This window comes from Thalassophryne amazonica, chromosome 14 (genome assembly GCF_902500255.1).
Source record: "Thalassophryne amazonica chromosome 14, fThaAma1.1, whole genome shotgun sequence".
In the NCBI taxonomy this organism is placed as follows: Eukaryota; Metazoa; Chordata; class Actinopteri; order Batrachoidiformes; family Batrachoididae; genus Thalassophryne; species Thalassophryne amazonica.
Window position 1 is genome coordinate 10,911,300 of NC_047116.1, and position 20,062 is coordinate 10,931,361.

The 20,062-nt window shown below is 39.2% G+C and overlaps 1 protein-coding gene across 2 annotated transcripts in view; it reads left to right on the top strand.

The window, feature by feature from the left end:
• The first annotated feature begins 1,129 nt into the window (after positions 1 to 1,129).
• si:ch211-269e2.1 (cohesin subunit SA-2) overlaps positions 1,130 to 20,062 on the top strand; it is a 38,014-nt gene continuing 19,081 nt past the window's right edge. For both annotated transcript variants that reach the window (XM_034186458.1, XM_034186459.1), the window contains exons 1-13: positions 1,130 to 1,248; positions 3,908 to 4,067; positions 5,077 to 5,164; positions 7,620 to 7,775; positions 11,810 to 11,906; positions 12,012 to 12,088; positions 12,189 to 12,260; positions 12,831 to 13,035; positions 13,125 to 13,276; positions 13,390 to 13,463; positions 13,696 to 13,819; positions 13,941 to 14,039; positions 14,518 to 14,597. In XM_034186458.1, coding sequence (XP_034042349.1) covers positions 4,015 to 4,067; positions 5,077 to 5,164; positions 7,620 to 7,775; positions 11,810 to 11,906; positions 12,012 to 12,088; positions 12,189 to 12,260; positions 12,831 to 13,035; positions 13,125 to 13,276; positions 13,390 to 13,463; positions 13,696 to 13,819; positions 13,941 to 14,039; positions 14,518 to 14,597 — 1,277 coding nt within the window. In that variant the 5' untranslated portion in view covers positions 1,130 to 1,248; positions 3,908 to 4,014. The remainder of the gene's footprint in view (positions 1,249 to 3,907; positions 4,068 to 5,076; positions 5,165 to 7,619; positions 7,776 to 11,809; positions 11,907 to 12,011; positions 12,089 to 12,188; positions 12,261 to 12,830; positions 13,036 to 13,124; positions 13,277 to 13,389; positions 13,464 to 13,695; positions 13,820 to 13,940; positions 14,040 to 14,517; positions 14,598 to 20,062) is intronic.

Sequence of the window (20,062 nt, forward strand, 5' to 3'; positions counted from 1 at the left end):
GCACCAGTCAGGATGTAATCATCTTGCTTAGGATAGAATTCCCTGGTGGACATCTGACCTTTGACCCCAGTGACCTTGAATACAATCATTCAAAGAATAACCCTTGGATGACTTTGCCAGGACAATCATGGAACCTACCTCCTTATGTACGCCATGTTTAGTCCATTTCCTTGGAGAACTGCATCACTGGTGAAAGAAGAGTTCCATGTGTAGCGGCTGCACTCTGCGTTGTGTTGTTATGACTCCACCCATTCGCTCCCCTCGGGACGCAAACTCACAAGCTCTGGCATGGGAGTCGGACTCTGGCCTTGTGACCAGAGAATCCTTTTGAGCTGTTGGGAGTGAGGTTTACTAACTACATCTGCACAGCGACACCTGCTGGCCTCCGTTACACATGGATCCAGAATAATTTTCACCTGATATTTCTTTCATCACTCATTGAATTCTGTGTTATTTATACATTGGGGAAACAGCGCCCCCACCTGGACTTCAACTCTATTAAATACAGATAGAAGCTTGTTGTGGCTTGGCAGAGGAATGCACTCTCTGTGTCCCCTCTAGTTTAATATGTAAATATAATACCTGAGTTGTACAATGACTGATAAACAAAACAAAATGTTTTATTTATATATATATATATATATATATATATATATATATATATATATATATATATATATATATATATATATATATATATTTACTGCTACTTCCACCTTTTTATAAGCCAATAATAATAAAATAATAACTATCAGAAATTAATTGGAGAAATTATAAACAATAAAATATAACAGAAATCAATCAGAAAATAATTTAAAAAATAACTGATTATTGTGCTGCAATAATGTTATTTGTCAAAGTTTTCATTTGTTTCGCGATAAATTAATAAAAGCTGATTCATTTTCACAGCAATAATTTTTTTCTGTGATCGACTAAATCGATTATTTGTTTCAGAGGTCGACTGTAGAAAGGAAAATAAATAAATAAATAAATAAAAAATACCAAAAACAAAAAAAACCAAACAAACCAGATTGAGCAGTTACCGGACACGGAACAAAAATTTCGATTGACGTCCATATTGTCCAATCAGACAATTCCGGGTTTCTTTTCCAACCAATCAGAAAGAAATCTCGTGTGGAAACTGCTGTAAAGATGGAGGCTGTTGAGGGAATATTTGGAGACTTTTTGCTTTCAGATATGAAATAAAAGAAACGACAAAAAACACAGAAGAATGGGACAAGAAAAAAGGTAAGCGTGGACCATTTGAATCCACCCGCTGGTTAGTTTTTGTTTGCTGTAACAACACGAGAGGGCGTGTCCACATATTTAGCTTCCAGAAAAGCTTAAAGAGTGTCTTTAATGTATCGACTGTCCTGCTGCCCGTGTGCCTTTGAGCAACACTCTTCCACCAGACCTAGACACAGAAAACCCATAATTCACTGATAAGAGGGAGTTTATCCGGATGTTTTGGTCTGAGTGCGCCGAGCAGCAGCTGCTAACACATTCTGTCAAATCTGCAGGTTTTATTACAGATTTTGTTCTGAAACTGTTAACATCAATAAAAGTTATTAAATTGTTTTTGACACTTAAAGCAGTCTTCACAATGAATTAGAAGATAAATCTGTTTTCATTTTAAAATGACAGATTTCTGTGTTTCCGCCACAATTATGGAATATATGAAATATAACACCCCCCCCCCCAAAAAAAACAACAAATTGCTTTATAAAAACCGTGACTTATCTCATAATTAAGACTTAACCTGGAATTATGAGATAAATCAAAGTTCGTCACAAAATTTTACTTCTCTTTTATCTTTTGGACTTTCAAGGTCATAATGAGATTAATTCAGTTTCCATGTTCTCACTCATGTTAAGAGAGTTAATCACTTGATTTTATGCCATAATTTCGAAATTAAAAGTCAACTTGACTGTCATAATTGAGACTCAAGTCCATAATTATGAGAAAGTTAAAAAAAAATCACACTCTGTCATAATTACAAATGAATAAGAAGCCAAATGTTTTTCATAATCATGAGAATGTAAAACAATATCACATTCTAAGTCATAATTACAAAATTGAAAAAGCCAAGTGCTTTTCAGAATTATAAAGTAAAAAAAACAAAAAAACATTCTAATTAATAATTACACAATAAAAATGCGAAGTGTTTTTTGGAATTATGAGAAAGTAAACAAAAAAAAATCACACTCTAAGTCATAATTACAAAATAAAATTATAATCTTTTTCATAGTTATGATAAAAGTAACAATTTGGACTTTTTGATCTCATGATAATTACTGAGAAAGTTGTCTCATGATTTTGATTTCCATAATTGATCAATCCAAAAAAGCTTGATCACCCAAAAGAGAATATTCGTACCTTATGCAGTGAAGTGAAGGTGGACATTAAGGTCTGCAGTAAGTAGGTTTGTTCATACTGTTTGTGTGCCTGTCACTGGTTATTTATTTACTGTTTGTTTATTTTGTATACTCGTTACATGCAGAGGTGATTGATTGAAAATGGCCCTTTTCACTGTTGTCTCGTATTAGGCTAGACTTAGCTCACTCGGTGGACATGTAGAGACATTTGTGTGCTGTCCAACATAAAACCCAGCCACTGGTTAACTAATATCATCTGTTTAGCAGAACTCTGGATAAATTACCAAAATATGTCACTATTGTCCGTGACCTGATCCCAGATAAGGGGTTGAAGATGAGTGAGTGAGTATAAGTCACTATATTGCGTTATTGTCACTAGTCCCATTACGTTTGAAGCATCTAATTTTTCTAAGTACTTGAGTGTATAGGGCACCACAGTCTCGTTTGAACCCTGCGTGATATCTTGGGATTTGACCACTTATGGGGACAGCCGGTACCGTTGTGCAAGATATACACAGCATAACTTCACATGGAAAAATGGTGTACTGTTTTGTTTTTGGCTGCAATCACCGAAGCAGTCTCAATTTTTTTTTTTTTTTTGGTTTCCACTGGAATAGGGAAGACGAGGTGAATGGGAGGCATTGTGTTGGTAAGTGTTAGCCTACACAGCTAACCAGAGTAACTCTGTTCTCTCGCCTGCAAAACCGCCTCGACGTGTTTATGCTCTGGGTCATAAACAAACTGCAACACACGTCCACTTTTCACCGCAACGGCACTTTTTCTTTGCATTTTCACTTTCATTGCGTGTAATTTGCCCAAAAACTCAGAGAAAATGCCGTGTTTTTTTCCCCGGAAGTAGAGAAATTATGTCATACGCATCATATTTTACCACTTTAGCGCCCGCCCTCAAACGAGACTGTGCTGCCCAATTGAATCATTGTCCAGAGCACAGAAGAAGCTGCGGCTCATTCAAAAATTAGTTTTTGAGAAGGTTTGCATTCAGCAGTCAGAACATAATTGCATGTACACATTGTTAGTCTGAGGATATTGTCATGTTTAGCCTGTGTTATTACAAGAAAAAGTATTCATCAAGGAGACATTTCCATACCTGAAGTGATGCAGAATACTGGACAAAAATAAGAAACTTTGTCACATTTCTAATGAAACAACCTGTTTCTGTGCCTGCTGCTTTCGCTACTAACCACGCCCCCTCTCTGAAACGAGGCGGAACTCCCAAGCCATGTGAGCATGTTGCAGAGCATCGCTAAAAAAAAAAAAAAAAAAACATTATGCAAATGTAGATTTGTACATTTGTGACATATGTCACCAAGTCTAAAACAAGCTTTTCAGATCTAACATTTGCTAATGGTGTTTATAGTGAGGGGCTTCCAACTGGGACAGTAAGAGAATTTTGGGAATTTGGGGTTCTTATCCTGAAACTGCCACTATTTTTGCCTGTAAAAGTGACATTACAGACTTTGGGTGTCAGATCGATACTCTCTGAGTGACATATTGTTGTTGTGGTCACACAGATGGGAAAACCGGTTTGTTGTCTTCATATTCTTGAAGCTGAACATGGATCATGCTTCCGGTTCCAGACCTGCACACTTGAGTTCTGCATAGAGACACAAAAGAGGACATGATTCCAGATCCCAGCAGCACTTCAGCAACACCAAGATCCTCAGAGCACAAGTAAGAACCAAGTCTGTAGTTCTGGCCAAAATATACAGGAGTCATTTTTTCTAATGCCTGGAGTCTCTTATGGTAAATGGACTGCATTTATATAGCGCTTTTCCATCTGTATCAGACGCTCAAAGCGCTTTACAATAATGCCTCACATTCACCCCGATGTCAGGGTGCTGCCATACAAGGCGCTCACTACAATATTATTATTATTATTATTATTATTATTATTATTATTATTATTATGCTCCGAGCTCGGGAGGAGCTCGGAGTCGAGCTGCTGCTCCTCCACATCGAAAGGAGTCAGTTGAGGTGGCTCAGGCATCTTTTCCGGATGCCCCCTGGACGCCTCGCTGGAGAGGTGTTCCGGGCACGTCCCACTGGGAGGAGGCCCCGGGTAAGACCCAGGACACGCTGGAGGGACTACATCTCTCGGCTGGCTTGAGAACGCCTTGGGGTTCCCCCGGAGGAGCTGGGGGAGGTTTGTGTGGATCGGGAGGTCTGGGCGGCTTTGCTTGAGCTGCTGCCCCCGCGACCCGACTCCGGATAAAGCGGAAGAAAATGGATGGATGGATGTTATTATTAATATTACTACAATTAAGGTGACCATAAGGGGGGAGGGACACAAGTGTAAGTTGATTTTTGGCTGTCAATCCATCTTATTTATGCCAAGTTAACATCTCAAATGAACATACAGTTGAGAATCAACTTTTCAACTGTTGCATATACAGTTGTTGCCACCTTGCGCTTCTAATGGATTTCCTACTTGAAACCAAAAACTCAGTTAAAAAGGCATTTGTAAATGTCAGAAATGCATGATTTTTATTTTATTCTTTTATTTTTGGTACACAGAGCTTTTACCTCCCAATATTCATGGATAAAAATTTTGATTTTGAGATTTTTAAGTTACAAATTTTTCCAGAAGGACAGAATTTCTCCTGAAAAGCGTAACTTACAGATGATGATGATTGTTGTTTTTAAATATATGTGAGCTAATTCCATATTTTTGACTTTTTAGTGACAATTCCCATGATAAAGGAAACGCCTCTGGAGTGGTGAATAATTCAGAAGATGAGTCTGGAAATGAAAACAGACAAAAGAATGTGGTAGGTGTTTCCCCACTGATACTTTTAATGAACACATGGTGTCACCTTCTGTGTTTTATCTTAAAAAAAAAAAAAAAATTATAATAAGGATAGATAGGTAGTGTAGTTTGAGTCAAGAAGCAGCTTGTCTGAATTTAAATGCAGACTTTGGTTGGTTCTTCATTTTGTAGCAATAAAAAAATTCCATGTTCCAGAAAAGTTTCTTTTTTTTTTTTTTAGAAATTCTACCGAGGAAGAGTTAAGATAAAGTGCAATAATTAAAAGTCTGAGGTGCTGATTAACAATTGCGTCCTGAACCAGATGCATAGGGCTACAAATAACTGTTGATTAATCTGTTAATTATTTTTATAGTTCGTTATTCAGTGTTTATTCTATGCAATGTTAGGAAATTAGTTTTAAGAAAGTAATTTACTTTTTTTCCCTACAAGTCACAGTGGTCTCTCTTCAATTTTTTTTTCTTGTCTGTTCTCGCTTTCATGCATATGCATCCCGAAAGGCCACATTCTATATCTATGACAAACCGGTGTGCGAAGCTCACGGTTGCTTATCAGTGTGGACTAGCACGCGGTTAGATGATGGAAGATGCCAGACTTGTAATATGTAACTTGCAACAACAACTGTAGCACACCTGTAATGTAACTGTAGCACAGTGTTCGTGCATCTGGAAAACTTCCCGCTGATGTCATGGCATGTACGCGAATGTTACAGGCAAATGTAAATGCATGCAGTGCATGTAAAGGTAAATGCAAATGTATAATCAAAGTATCTCAAAGTTCGTGATAGGAAAAAAAAAATTTTTTTTGAGCATCTGTAAAATCCCGTCATGGTTAAAATAAGACTACAGTGTAGTGGTGGAATATCGTTCATCACAGACACCATTGCTCTGTTTTTTGACTCTCTGAGATGTATAGCTGTGAAAGTGAGAATGGAGCTTTCACAGATATACATCTCGTTTATCTCATCTCAGTTATCATAAACATTCAGTGTTTTATGAAAGTGTTAACTTATTAAGATCTGGATATTAATGCAGTGCATCTGGAAACTTTTCACAGCGCTTTACTTATTCCACATTTGTTATGTTACAGCCTTATTCAAAAAAATGCATGAAATTATGTTTTTCCTCAAAATTCTACACACAATACGTCATAATGACAATGTGGAATTTTGCAGATTTATAAAAAAAACAAAACCCTAAGAAATCACTTGTGCATCAGTATTCACAGCCTTTGCCATGAAGCTCAGAATTGAGCGTAGGTGCATCCTGTTTCCACTGATCATCGTTGAGATGTTTCTACAGCTTAATTGGAGTCCACCTGGGGTAAATTCAGTTGATAGGACATGATTTGGAAAGACACACACCTGTCTACATATAAGGTCCCACAGTTGACAGTGTATGTCAGAGCACAAACCAAGCATGAAGTCAAAGGAATTGTCTGTATTAATATTAATAATCTTATAACATTAATTTTATATATATATATATTTCAAATGCAAAAAATAAAATTCCAAAAATTATCTTCCTCAAACTGTAAGCACATCTCTACAACGTAATATAAATTTATTAAAAATATAAAGGGCTAGATGATGGGTTGCATAAGTAATTGAACGCTTTGGTATAATCAGTGGTGGGCACAGCTAACCAAAAAGTTAGCTTCGATAACCGTTAATCCGCTAACTGAAAAGTTAACTTTTATAAAGCTAAACCGAAAAACCCCTAAAAAAATGTAGCTGAAGTTGTAGCTAAAAGCTAAATTGATAACTTTTAGTATTGACTCCAGTACACTGGCAGCTATTAATACTTCTGAGTAAATTCAAAGGTAATTACAAACAACAACGAGCCAGTGCTTCTGTCTAAGATCAGGCTTCTCTCAGCAGAAGAGGCCTAGTGACCAGGAAAAAGGGTGGGGGGATGGAAAAAAGATAATTTATTTTCACAGCCATACGGCCATGCAGATGTGTCACAGGAGTCATGCACAGCAAGGCAGTTTTGACATATGGTTAAAATTTTAAATAAACTAATTCCAGACAGGTTATCAAAATTAATGTCACTTCTGTCATTTTTGCAAAGTGAAAATATCAGCTATATGTTTTAGTTTTAAAGTAATGCACTCATTTTGAAGGTTTTAGCATTTACAGACCCACATGCCAAAAGGCATTATGGGAAAATGGAGCTTCCTGTCATTAGTGGTTGGTCAGTTTATAAAACCAACACACAAGTTACTGTAACGTATGTGTTGTTTTTTTTTTTTTTTTACAAGTAAATCTATATTTGTAAATGTCATTTTTTTCACATTTATTAAAAAAAGGCAATTTGAAAACTGAAAATTCTAAGTGTGATTCAGCATGTATAGCAAATGTCTGGCAATTGGGATACACACTGCCATCTACTGGATGATCATGATCACAAATCAGTACATTTATCTACGCTGATGTGTGACGTTTTCATCGCCCACAGAAAAAAAGGAAAAGAGGATCAGAAAATGTCCAACACAACAAAAGCAAAGCCAGCCGAAGCAGTGGGAGCGGAGCAGGAAGCAGCCGTGGAAAACAGACGGCTGCGGAGGCCGTGACCCTGTTCGAGGTGGTCACCATGGGCAGGAGTGCCATGCAGGCAAGCACCTGTATTGATCAGCTATTAAGTGCCTTAAAAGCTTTTACCTGGGCCATCTTGAAGTCTCAAGATGCAGGCTTGACTTGTGATCCTCATGTTAAACAGAAATAAGCAGGCTGTCTGTATTGTGTTGTTGTTGATGTTGTTTTTTTTTTTTTTTTTTGGTGCTTTGTCCTTTTTGGAATATTCTGCTTATGGATGTTTGAAAGTCCACTTCTTTGGAATCTTCCAATGCCATATACCAACACAGTGCAGAGTAGCTAGCTAAACTCTGTGAGTGAGATAGAGTATCTCGTCAATAGTTTTACATCCTCATTGAAGACAACTTTGGATGCTGTAGCTCCTCTGAAAAAGAGAGCCTTAAATCAGAAGTGCCTGACTCCGTGGTATAACTCACAAACTCGCAGCTTAAAGCAGATAACCCGTAAGTTGGAGAGGAAATGGCGTCTCACTAATTTAGAAGATCTTCACTTAGCCTGGAAAAAGAGTCTGTTGCTCTATAAAAAAGCCCTCCGTAAAGCTAGGACATCTTACTACTCATCACTAATTGAAGAAAATAAGAACAACCCCAGGTTTCTTTTCAGCACTGTAGCCAGGCTGACAAAGAGTCAGAGCTCTATTGAGCCGAGTATTCCTTTAACTTTAACTAGTAATGACTTCATGACTTTCTTTGCTAATAAAATTTTAACTATTAGAGAAAAAATTACTCATAACCATCCCAAAGACGTATCGTTATCTTTGGCTGCTTTCAGTGATGCCGGTATTTGGTTAGACTGTTTCTCTCAGATTGTTCTGAGTTATTTTCATTAGTTACTTCCTCCAAACCATCAACATGTCTATTAGACCCCATTCCTACCAGGCTGCTCAAGGAAGCCCTACCATTAATTAATGCTTCGATCTTAAATATGATCAATCTATCTTTATTAGTTGGCTATGTACCACAGGCTTTTAAGGTGGCAGTAATTAAACCATTACTTAAAAAGCCATCACTTGACCCAGCTATCTTAGCTAATTATAGGCCAATCTCCAACCTTCCTTTTCTCTCAAAAATTCTTGAAAGGGTAGTTGTAAAACAGTTAACTGATCATCTGCAGAGGAATGGTCTATTTGAAGAGTTTCAGTCAGGTTTTAGAATTCATCATAGTACAGAAACAGCATTAGTGAAGGTTACAAATGATCTTCTTATGGCCTCAGACAGTGGACTCATCTCTGTGCTTGTTGTGTTAGACCTTAGTGCTGCTTATGATACTGTTGACCATAAAATTTTATTACAGAGATTAGAGCATGCCATAAGTATTAAAGGCACTGCACTGCGGTGGTTTGAATCATATTTATCTAATAGATTACAATTTGTTCATGTAAATGGGGAATCTTCTTCACAGACTAAGGTTAATTATGGAGTTCCACAAGGTTCTGTGCTAGGACCAATTTTATTCACTTTATACATGTTTCCTTTAGGCAGTATTATTAGACAGCATTGCTTAAATTTTCATTGTTACGCAGATGATACCCAGCTTTATCTATCCATGAAGCCAGAGGACACACACACCAATTAGCTAAACTGCAGGATTGTCTTACAGACATAAAGACATGGATGACCTCTAATTTCCTGCTTTTAAACTCAGATAAAACTGAAGTTATTGTACTTGTTTTGTTTTTATTTTTGGCTTTTGTTTTTAATGTGTTATGTTAGTTTCACTTTTGTCATTCCTTTTGATCCTCCTGCCTGATAAATTATATTATTGTTATTATTCACGAGTGCTCACTCAGTATCTTCAGCAAGGTCAAAAGCAATCCCATCTCATAATGCTAAAAATATTTTCAGAAATTTTGTGGAATTAATCGCTTATGGATATACACGGCAAAATTTAAAAGTATATATTTCAGGTGAGGTCTAGTGACACTTGGTTTCTTGAAAATGTGCCCCCACCCAAATTTTTTTTTTTTAATTCTAGTTTTATGTATAGCGCGTTCAAGTAGAAAAATTGACAAAGTGCTGTACATAATAAAACATCAAGTCCTTCATTTTGCTTTTTATGCCTGCTTATTCCAATTAAGGGTCACGGGGCAATTTGGAGCCTGGTGTACACCCTAGACAGGACCCCTGTCTGGGCCTAAGACATAACAATAAAACAAAACTCAGTAAGAACAATTAAAATTGCAAATAAAACCAAAAACGAATTATTAAGCCAAAAATTAAATGGGCTTTCAGATTTGCCATAAAAGATGAAACTGAAGTGGATTTTTCTAATGTCAACAGGCAAATTCATCCACAAAGTCAGAGCACAGTAGGCAAAGGATCGAGCCTGTTGACTTCTTTTGAACCCTGGGACACGAAGCTAGATCACAGTCAGCATTGACCCAGTTGTTAAAAGTATAGGGCCACTGAGCTTTTTAAGATTTCAGGCATTAAAAAGAATTTTCACTGGCTCCAGTATGATTTTACTTATTAGACTTTAAGTAGGTGATTTATGGTATGACGTTATCAATTCGATCAAAATTTGCATTGTCTAGAACAAAATTAATGAAAGGTTCCCCTGAAGGGTAAAATATGAAAAGAACAGACAGCTGTAAGTACTACTTACGGCTGTGAAGGTAGAGACCGATACAGTCGGACAGTGATGTCATAGATCACGTGGGGGCTTTCCCAGACATGCGTGAAGCATTATGGGATGCACACAGTGGCAGCCAATCAGAGTAGAGAGGCACAGTGGCGTATGCTGGCGAGTCTTTTTCTGACTCCTCCTCCAACATTGCAGAAAAAAATGCTCATAAACGGTGGCTTTTATGTGTAAATCTGAGTTGTTTCTCATATGTTATGAACAAGCTATTTAGAAATAAACACTTCTAAAATGGAAAGTGCTGTTTTTGTAACCTGATAACTCCTCTGGAGTGATTTACAAGACATTTCACAGATGTCAGCGTCACGCATCACATCAGGTAACTTCTGTTTTTTTCAAATGCTCATGCATACGTGCGCGCACACACACACACACGTTCTCCCGCAGACGGCGTTAGAAAGAAAATATTTGTTATGGAATTCCTCCCAGATAAATATGTTCTTTTCATTAAAATAAGCTGTAATTTTACAAGACATTTCAAAAATAAACCGACATTATAATGCTTGGGGCACCACGGTGGATTAGTGGTTAGCACTGTTGCCTCACAGCGAGAAGGTCATGAGTTCAATTCCCGCCTGTGGCCTTTCTGTGTGGAGTTTGCATGTTCTTCCCATGTTTGTGTGGGTTTCCTCCGGGTGCTCCGGTTTCCTCCCACATCCAAAGACATGCGGGTTAGATGGATTGGAATTGTTAAATTGTCCGTAGGCATGCGAGTCGGTGTGAACGTGTTTGTTTGTCTGTTTGTGGCCCTGTGACAGACTGACATCCTGTCCTGGGTGTACCCAGCCTCGTGCTCTATGACTGCTGGGATAGGCTCCAGCCCCCCTGTGACCCTTAATTGGAATGAGCGGTTGAAGGTGTGTGTGTGTAATGCTTGGATTCCAGGAGAAACTAAATTTTGTTTTGTGAAATGTGGGCGGTCCTATTGCTTTAACATTGTAGCCCAGGAGAATCTGCTACAACCATCTCCCCTACTAGCACTTATGCCAGTGAAGAAGGTGGCGTGACACCTGACAGGACCAAAAAAAGACATGTCAAAGGGCAAACGAGATCTTTGTGAGTCTGGCCTTTCAATATGATGTTTTTTGTTTTTTTGTTTTTTTTTTTTGCGTGGGTGCTCTGGGCATGGTTACCATTTTTGGGGGGTTGGATGAGCACTCCAGCCACGATTTAAAAGAAATAAATAAAAAAATTACCTTGTGAAGATTAAAAAAATGAAAAAGGAGGATGGTATCCTATCAGTTCAACAAACATAGCTTTTTGTAATTTTTGGTTCTGACCAGTCAGAAATCTTTGTTCTTCTGTGTGTGTATTTTCAGAATAAGAGCACATTGAGATGCTTTAATAAGTATATCGTTTGTATCAAATGTGACGATTAGTTGACTGCGGCTCAGTGATGTGACTTCTGTGCAGGCAGTGATCGATGACTGGATTGAAGCTTATGTGGTGGACAGAGATTTGTCTCTTCTGGATCTTATCAGCTTTTTTATCCAGTGCTCTGGATGCAAAGGTATGTTTTCTACGCACACATGTACGTATGAGTGCAAACGCCTCAACACACACCCACTCAGATCTCAAGCTTTTTTTCCCCACTCTTATTGTTTCTTTTTTCCAGGTATAGTCACAGCAGAGATGTGTCAGAGCAAAAAGAGCAGTGATGTCAAGAATAAGATGGTGGAGGAGTTAGATGAGGTGAGATCTCTTACATTGCTTATTTCTTTAAATTTTCTGTGCTGTTTATTGACACACCAGCTGTGACACTTTGAGCTGAGGTTCTGATTGTGTCTTTCAGGTTGCTGGTCTGCAGTATAAGAAGTTTCTGGCTTTTCCGTGGATCCTCACTGTCACATGGCCGATGGACACAGTCAGTATCTGTCCTTTTCTGGCTCCCCCATAATTTTCACTTATTATATGTTTCCTATATCCTTCACTCCTCAGTTATTGAAGTGTTTCTCATCATTGTGGCCTAAGTTTTTTGTTTTTTTTTCCACACGTTTAACAAACACACAATCAGGATCCTACTGATTGTCCACAAGACTCTAAATTGTTTTGCTCCTCAGTGCATCTACAAATCATAAATAATGACTCCAGGCAGAAGAACTATTTCCCTGCTGTGTTTGAAGGTTCAGTGGTAAAGTTTTATGACCCACTGTCACTCTTTCCAAAGTTTACCAGTTGTCTCAGTGATGAAAAGAGTTGGACTGCCACCCAAAAGACTGGGGGTTCAATTCCTACAGACGTTATCTGTTTTTGTCCTTGGTGAAGACATTTCGTCTGCATTGTTCTTGTCCACCCAGCTGTAAATGGTACCAGCCTTGTCTCAGGATGTAACCTGTGATAGACTGGCGTCCTGTCCAAGAGGAGCCATAGTTGTATTAAGTATCTTTACTGGATGACATCTGACCATTTTCCTGGGTTGTCCTCTCTGCTCTAGGACAGTGTGGAGTATCCTCTGGTGCAGTCTGGACCCTATGGTCGATGGTTTCACTCTGAGTTCTGTGACTTTCTGTCGGTGCTGGTGGCTCAGTGTCAACATGACGTCATCTTTGACAGTTACCTGATGAACACGGTTATTTCTCTGCTCGCCGAGCTCTCAAACTCAAACATACGAGCCTTCAGACACACCTGTACGCTCGCAGGTAAGAAATAGAAACCTGCAGATACATTCCTCTAATCCATAAACCACCCTGTGTGACTGGTCCATTTCCATGTGCACATCTTTAACAAGCGGTGAAGCTCCTGAGCTCTCTGGTGGGTGTAGCTCTGAGCCTGAGAGTTGGCATCGAAAATAGCCAGAAACTGTACGAGGTGGAGAAGACGAAGACCACGCGGCAGAAAGGGTTGGCCCAGCTGGAGAAGTTACAGAAGAAGATCACCGATGTAAGACTCGAGTCACATGGTGTCTCGCTGTGTGGAAGACGAACATGAGGGATTTTGTTAGTCGTGCCTTATTTACTTTGGAATCTTTCTGTTTTTTTTTTTTCTTTTTAAAGCTGCAGGAAAAAAGAGCTGAGATAGAAAGCATGATGGATGTCATCTTCAAAGGGGTTTTTCTAAGGCGATATCGGTAATTGTGACTCTATTATCTTGTTGCAGTCACAAAGAGTAGCGAGTATCATTTGGTCACAGGTGCATGTTCGAGTGCTTTTCCAGAAAATAATAATGTTTGGGAGGCGTAACGTGATAAGACAAATACGTGTTTAGTACTACAGAAATAACTTATTGTCGCACTACTCATTGTGTCTTGGAATATTATGGAATCCAGTTGTTCACTGGCATATTTGTGCGTTTGTGTGCAGTGATGTGCTTCCAGAAATCCGCTCTGTTTGTATGGAGGAGCTGGGCCAGTGGATGAAGCTCTACAATTCTGCTTTTCTTAATGACACGTACCTCAAATACATGGGTTGGTTGATGCACGATAAGGTACAAATTTTTACAAAAGTGCTGTCTAACATGTAGTTTGGGATTGTGTTCAATAATGGTGCAATTTCAGAATTAGTTATATTTGTTGGAAGCAGATTTGGTGTCTTCCATCGTGTTTCAGGTCCCAGATGTTCGCCTGAAGTGTGTGTTGGGTCTGCAGGGTTTATATGAAGATCCTCTACTCCTGCCAAAACTGGACCTGTTCACCAGCCGATTTAAGGTAGGGTGTGGAAGTCCACCAGCAGCCAGTCACTCTGTTTCTGCTCACAAGTAATGAAATTCTGTTGAAGTGGTTGAGCACTGAGACAGGGACACTTTTCAGGTGTTATTTTTGACAGCGACATTTGGGGATCCATCAGTGTCAAAGATTTGAAACTGGGAATACCGCAAACTCCATCTTGTGCTACGTGACGGCAACAGAGAAGAATTTTCATCTAAGACAACAGCCCACATCCAGGCTCGGGTGTCCCATGTGCCTTCTCGCAAAGTGTAGCTGGATTTTCAAATTATCGTTTTAAGAAAACCCTTCTCAGTTCCGCTGCACCATGAAAGACTTTGCATGATGTGAATTAGTCACGCCTGAGCCGAGGAGTTCAAATGTAACTTTACATTAACGTGTGCGGTGACGCATAGAGCAGAATTTCTGTCACAGACTCTATAGTTTATGTGTTCTATAATGGTTGGTGTTTGTATTCCAGGTGCGAATGATGTCAATGACCCTGGATAAGGACAGTGAAGTGGCCGTGCAAAGTATGAAGCTGCTGATGCTCATCTCAAAGTATGTCACCACCCTCATTATTATTAATTTATTTTCATCAATATACGTACTTTGGTCTCACATTTTGTCCTGCTTGGTAGCAGAATCCACAAACAGTAACTTTGTGCAAATACTATTAATTGTTTGTGGCGGCCTGCAAAGGGATCCAAAAAGTATTTATTTTCTCTTCTTTTGCTTACCATATTTTCCAGGGTAAAAAAAAACAAAACACCTATGGTTTATATATGAAAGCGCATATATGTCGCACCTTTTTTTGTGTATTATCAGCTCTTGAATTTGGGATTTTTGTGCATAGCTGTTATGTACATTTCATTGTCATCCTACACGAGCTAAAACAGTTTCGACAAGAAAGCAGGGGCCAGTTTGAAGAGTTGAAACATGACATTTCCTCAGTCAGTAACAGACTAGAGGCGACGGAAAACCGAATAGAAAAGGTCGAAGAACGAATTCAAACAACCGAGGACGTAGCTACTGGCTTGCTAAAGCTATGCTCGAAGTTAGAAGAACAGCTAACCGACATGCAGGCCCGTGGCAGGCGAGAAAACGTGAGGATCTATGGGGTCAGTGAAAGAGAAAGAGGTGTCAGAAATGGGAATTTTTGTGGAAAAACTGCTTCGTGAGGGTCTTCAGCTGCCAAATGACGTGGAGTTACACATCGAAAGAGCACATCGCTCCCTGGGACCAGTGCCACCTCCAAGCGCTCCACCCTGCTCCATTATTGTGAAGTTTTTACGTTTCCGAACTAAGGAAATGGTGCTTCGTAAATCCTGGCAAATGAAAGGTTTCAAGTGGAAAGATAAACAGGTAACCCTGGACCAGGACTTTCCACCTGCCATTATTGGAAAGCGGAGAGAATATTCTGAAATCCGGAAAGTGTTAAAAGAGAAAGACATGCAGTTTCAAACACTCTTCCCCGCCAGGCTGCGTGTGAGACACGGCGATGGAGTTATGATCTATGACACGGCAGCGGAGGCGGCAGAGGATGGTGAAAGCTCATACAAACACCAACATCACTTGTGGAACGCATCCAACAGATGACCTGGACCCGGGTGGACCGACGCACGAGGAAGAATGCACCTGATTCAGAGCGGGACCCCAGCTACAAGGAGAAGCTACGCGCATTCCGGAGAACATCCCCGAGCCCAAGCACGGAGTAAAGGTTTAAGACTGAGGTCTTTTGAATGAAAATGTCCCTTTGATTGAAAAATCAATCAATCAGTTTTATTTATATAGCGCCAAATCACAACAAACAGTTGCCCCAAGGCGCTTTATATTGTAAGGCAAGGCCATACAATAATTCCGTAAAAACCCCAACGGTCAAAACGACCCCCTGTGAGCAAGCACTTGGCGACAGTGGGAAGGAAACCTCCCTTTTAACAGGAAGAAACCTCCAGCAGAACCAGGCTCAGGGAGGAGCAGTCTTCTGCTGGGACTGGTTGGGGCTGAGGGAGAGAACCAGGAAAAAGACATGCTGTGGAGGGGAGCAGAGATCAATCACTAATGATTAAATGCAGAGTGGTGCATACAGAGCAAAAAGAGAACGAAACACTCAGTGCATCATGGGAACCCCCCAGCAGTCTAAGTCTATAGCAGCATAACTAAGGGATGGTTCAGGGTCACCTGATCCAGCCCTAACTATAAGCTTGAGCAAAAAAGAAAGTTTTAAGCCTAATCTTAAAAGTAGAGAGGGTGTCTGTCTCCCTGATCTGAATTGGGAGCTGGTTCCACAGGAGAGGAGCCTGAAAGCTGAAGGCTCTGCCTCCCATTCTACTCTTACAGAACAAGCACGAGATGAGTCCACTGTCTGAGGCCATAAGAAGATCATTTGTAACCTTCACTAATGCTGTTTCTGTACTATGATGAATTCTAAAACCTGACTGAAACTCTTCAAATAGACCATTCCTCTGCAGATGATCAGTTAGCTGTTTTACAACTACCCTTTCAAGAATTTTTGAGAGAAAAGGAAAGTTGGAGATTGGCCTATAATTAGCTAAGATAGCTGGGTCAAGTGATGGCTTTTTAAGTAATGGTTTAATTACTGCCACCTTAAAAGCCTGTGGTACATAGCCAACTAATAAAGATAGATTGATCATATTTAAGATCGAAGCATTAAATAATGGTAGGGCTTCCTTGAGCAGCCTGGTAGGAATGGAGTCTAATAGACATGTTGATGGTTTGGATGAAGTAACTAATGAAAATAACTCAGACAGAACAATCTGAGAGAAAGAGTCTAACCAAATACCGGCATCACTGAAAGCAGCCAAAGGTAACGATACGTCTTTGGGATGGTTATGAGTAATTTTTTCTCTAGTAGTTAAAATTTTAATGGCAAAGAAAGTCATGAAGTCATTACTAGTTAAAGTTAAAGGAATACTCGGCTCAATAGAGCTCTGACTCTTTGTCAGCCTGGCTACAGTGCTGAAAAGAAACCTGGGGTTGTTCTTATTTTCTTCAATTAGTGATGAGTAGTAAGATGTCCTAGCTTTACGGAGGGCTTTTTTTTATAGAGCAACAGACTCTTTTTCCAGGCTAAGTGAAGATCTTCTAAATTAGTGAGACACCATTTCCTCTCCAACCTACGGGTTATCTGCTTTAAGCTGCGAGTTTGTGAGTTATACCACGGAGTCAGGCACTTCTGATTTAAAGCTCTCTTTTTCAGAGGAGCTACAGCATCCAAAGTTGTCTTCAATGAGGATGTAAAACTATTGACGAGATACTCTATCTCACTTACAGAGTTTAGGTAGCTACTCTGCACTGTGTTGGTATATGGCATTATTGACAAGAAAAGTATACCACCTTCTTGGAAAGAAGCCATCATTTCCATAATCCAAAAAGAAAATAAAAACAAAACGCAATGTGCTCAACATAGATTACAATATTTTTACCTCTATTTTATGCAAAAGATTAGAGACAATTCTACCGGTTATAAGGTTTCTGTTTTCAGATCTTATAAACAATTCTGTTTATAAGGTCTGGTAGAATTATAAACAAAGACCAGACGGGTTTCATTACACAGAGACAGACTCAGGACAATATTCGAAAAACATTATTAGTTATGAAACATGTCAAAAAATGTAATTTGGAAACACTCATGATAAGTTTAGATGCTGAAAAAGCATTTGATTTGGTACGATGGGAATTTCTATTTAAAATAATGGTTAAATTTGGCTTCCATCATAATATTATTGACACTTTTGCTGCGTTATACAACAAACCAATTGCCAGAATAAAAATTAACGGGGATTTGACCAAAACTTTTACCTTGGAGAGAGGCAGTCGTCAAGGGTGTTGAGCCTCCGCACTTTTATTTGCTCTATTCATCGAGCCTTTCAACCAAGTTATAAGACAGACTACAGAAATCAAAGGAGTAAACCTTGACTCGGGTGAACAAAAACTAGCCCTTTTTGCGGACGACATACTGATATTTTTGACTGAGCCTTTGCAATCTCTACCCAAACTAATGCAGGTGTTGGATAAATATGGTTCTCTCTCTGGATATAAAATCAACATAAATAAAACTCAAGTGTTAAAACTAAACTATAAGCCACCAATAAGTATAAAAAAGACATATACATGGAAATGGGACTCAAATAACATTAAATATACTCAACAAAAATATAAACGCAACACTTTTGGTTTTGCTCCCATTTTGTATGAGATGAACTCAAAGATCTAAAACTTTTTCCACATACACAATATCACCATTTCCCTCAAATATTGTTCACAAACCAGTCGAAATCTGTGATAGTGAGCACTTCTCCTTTGCTGAGATAATCCATCCCACCTCACAGGTGTGCCATATCAAGATGCTGATTAGACACCATGATTAGTGCACAGGTGTGCCTTAGACTGTCCACAATAAAAGGCCACTCTGAAAGGTGCAGTTTTGTTTTATTGGGGGGGGGGATACCAGTCAGTATCTGGTGTGACCACCATTTGCCTCATGCAGTGCAACACATCTCCTTCGCATCATCCGTGAAGAGAACACCTCTCCAACGTGCCAAACGCCAGCGAATGTGAGCATTTGCCCACTCAAGTCGGTTACGACGATGAACTGGAGTCAGGTCGAGACCCCGATGAGGACGACGAGCATGCAGATGAGCTTCCCTGAGACGGTTTCTGACAGTTTGTGCAGAAATTCTTTGGTTATGCAAACCAATTGTTCCAGCAGCTGTCCGAGTGGCTGGTCTCAGACGATCTTGGAGGTGAACATGCTGGATGTGGAGGTCCTGGGCTGGTGTGGTTACACGTGGTCTGCGGTTGTGAGGCTGGTTGGATGTACTGCCAAATTCTCTGAAATGCCTTTGGAGACGGCTTATGGTAGAGACATGAACATTCAATACACGAGCAACAGCTCTGGTTGACATTCCTGCTGTCAGCATGCCAATTGCACGCTCCCTCAAATCTTGCGACATCTGTGGCATTGTGCTATGTGATAAAACTGCACCTTTCAGAGTGGCCTTTTATTGTGGGCAGTCTGAGGCACACATGTGCACTAATAATGGTGTCTAATCAGCATCTTGGTATGGCACACCTGTGAGGTGGGATGGATTATCTCAGCAAAGGAGAAGTGCTCACTATCACAGATTTCGACTGGTTTGTGAACAATATTTGAGGGAAATGGTGATATTGTGTATGTGGAAAAAGTTTTAGATCTTTGAGTTCATCTCATACAAAATGGGAGCAAGACCAAAAGTGTTGCGTTTATATTTTTGTTGAGTGTATTTGGGAGTTGTTTTAATAGAAGATTTTGATAAACTTTTTGATGTAAATTATGGTCCATTAATTAATAAAATTAAAACAGATTTACAGAGGTGGAGCACAGTCCCCTTTTTGGGCTTGCACTCTCGTGTGGAATCAATCAGAATGAACATCCTTCCACGATTACTGTATTTATTTCATTGTTTACCAGTTTGGATATCACAGAAATATTTTGATGAATGGGATAGAATGTTGGGTAAATATATTTGGCAAAACAAAAAAGCTAGAGTTAAATATAAAACACTACAGTTGATGAAGGAGAAAGGTGGACTCGGGCTACCTTGCCTTCAAGAATATGTGGCCCAAATTAGACCTCTGATATGTTTAGGTTCCCCAACCTACTCAGCCAGCTGGAAGGAAGTTGAAAGGGTAGAAACAGGAAAAAATACCAATTATGGCAATATTGTCAGATAAAAAAAAAATTAAGAAACAAATTTAACACCATGAAGGATTTTATGTACAAATCTATGCTGAAATGTTGGGATGGGGTACTAAAAATTTGTAAACTGGAGAAAATCTCTGGGATATTAAGATGGATAGTGTATGATTCAGACTTTTTGCCAAATACTCAAGATAACAGGTTTAAAACTTGGATCTCAAAGGGTCTAACTTTGTACTACTCTTTCATCCACAAGGGGGTGTTCATGAGCTTTGAAAAACTGAAGGAAAAAATATATATATTTACAAATCCGACATCATTTCGA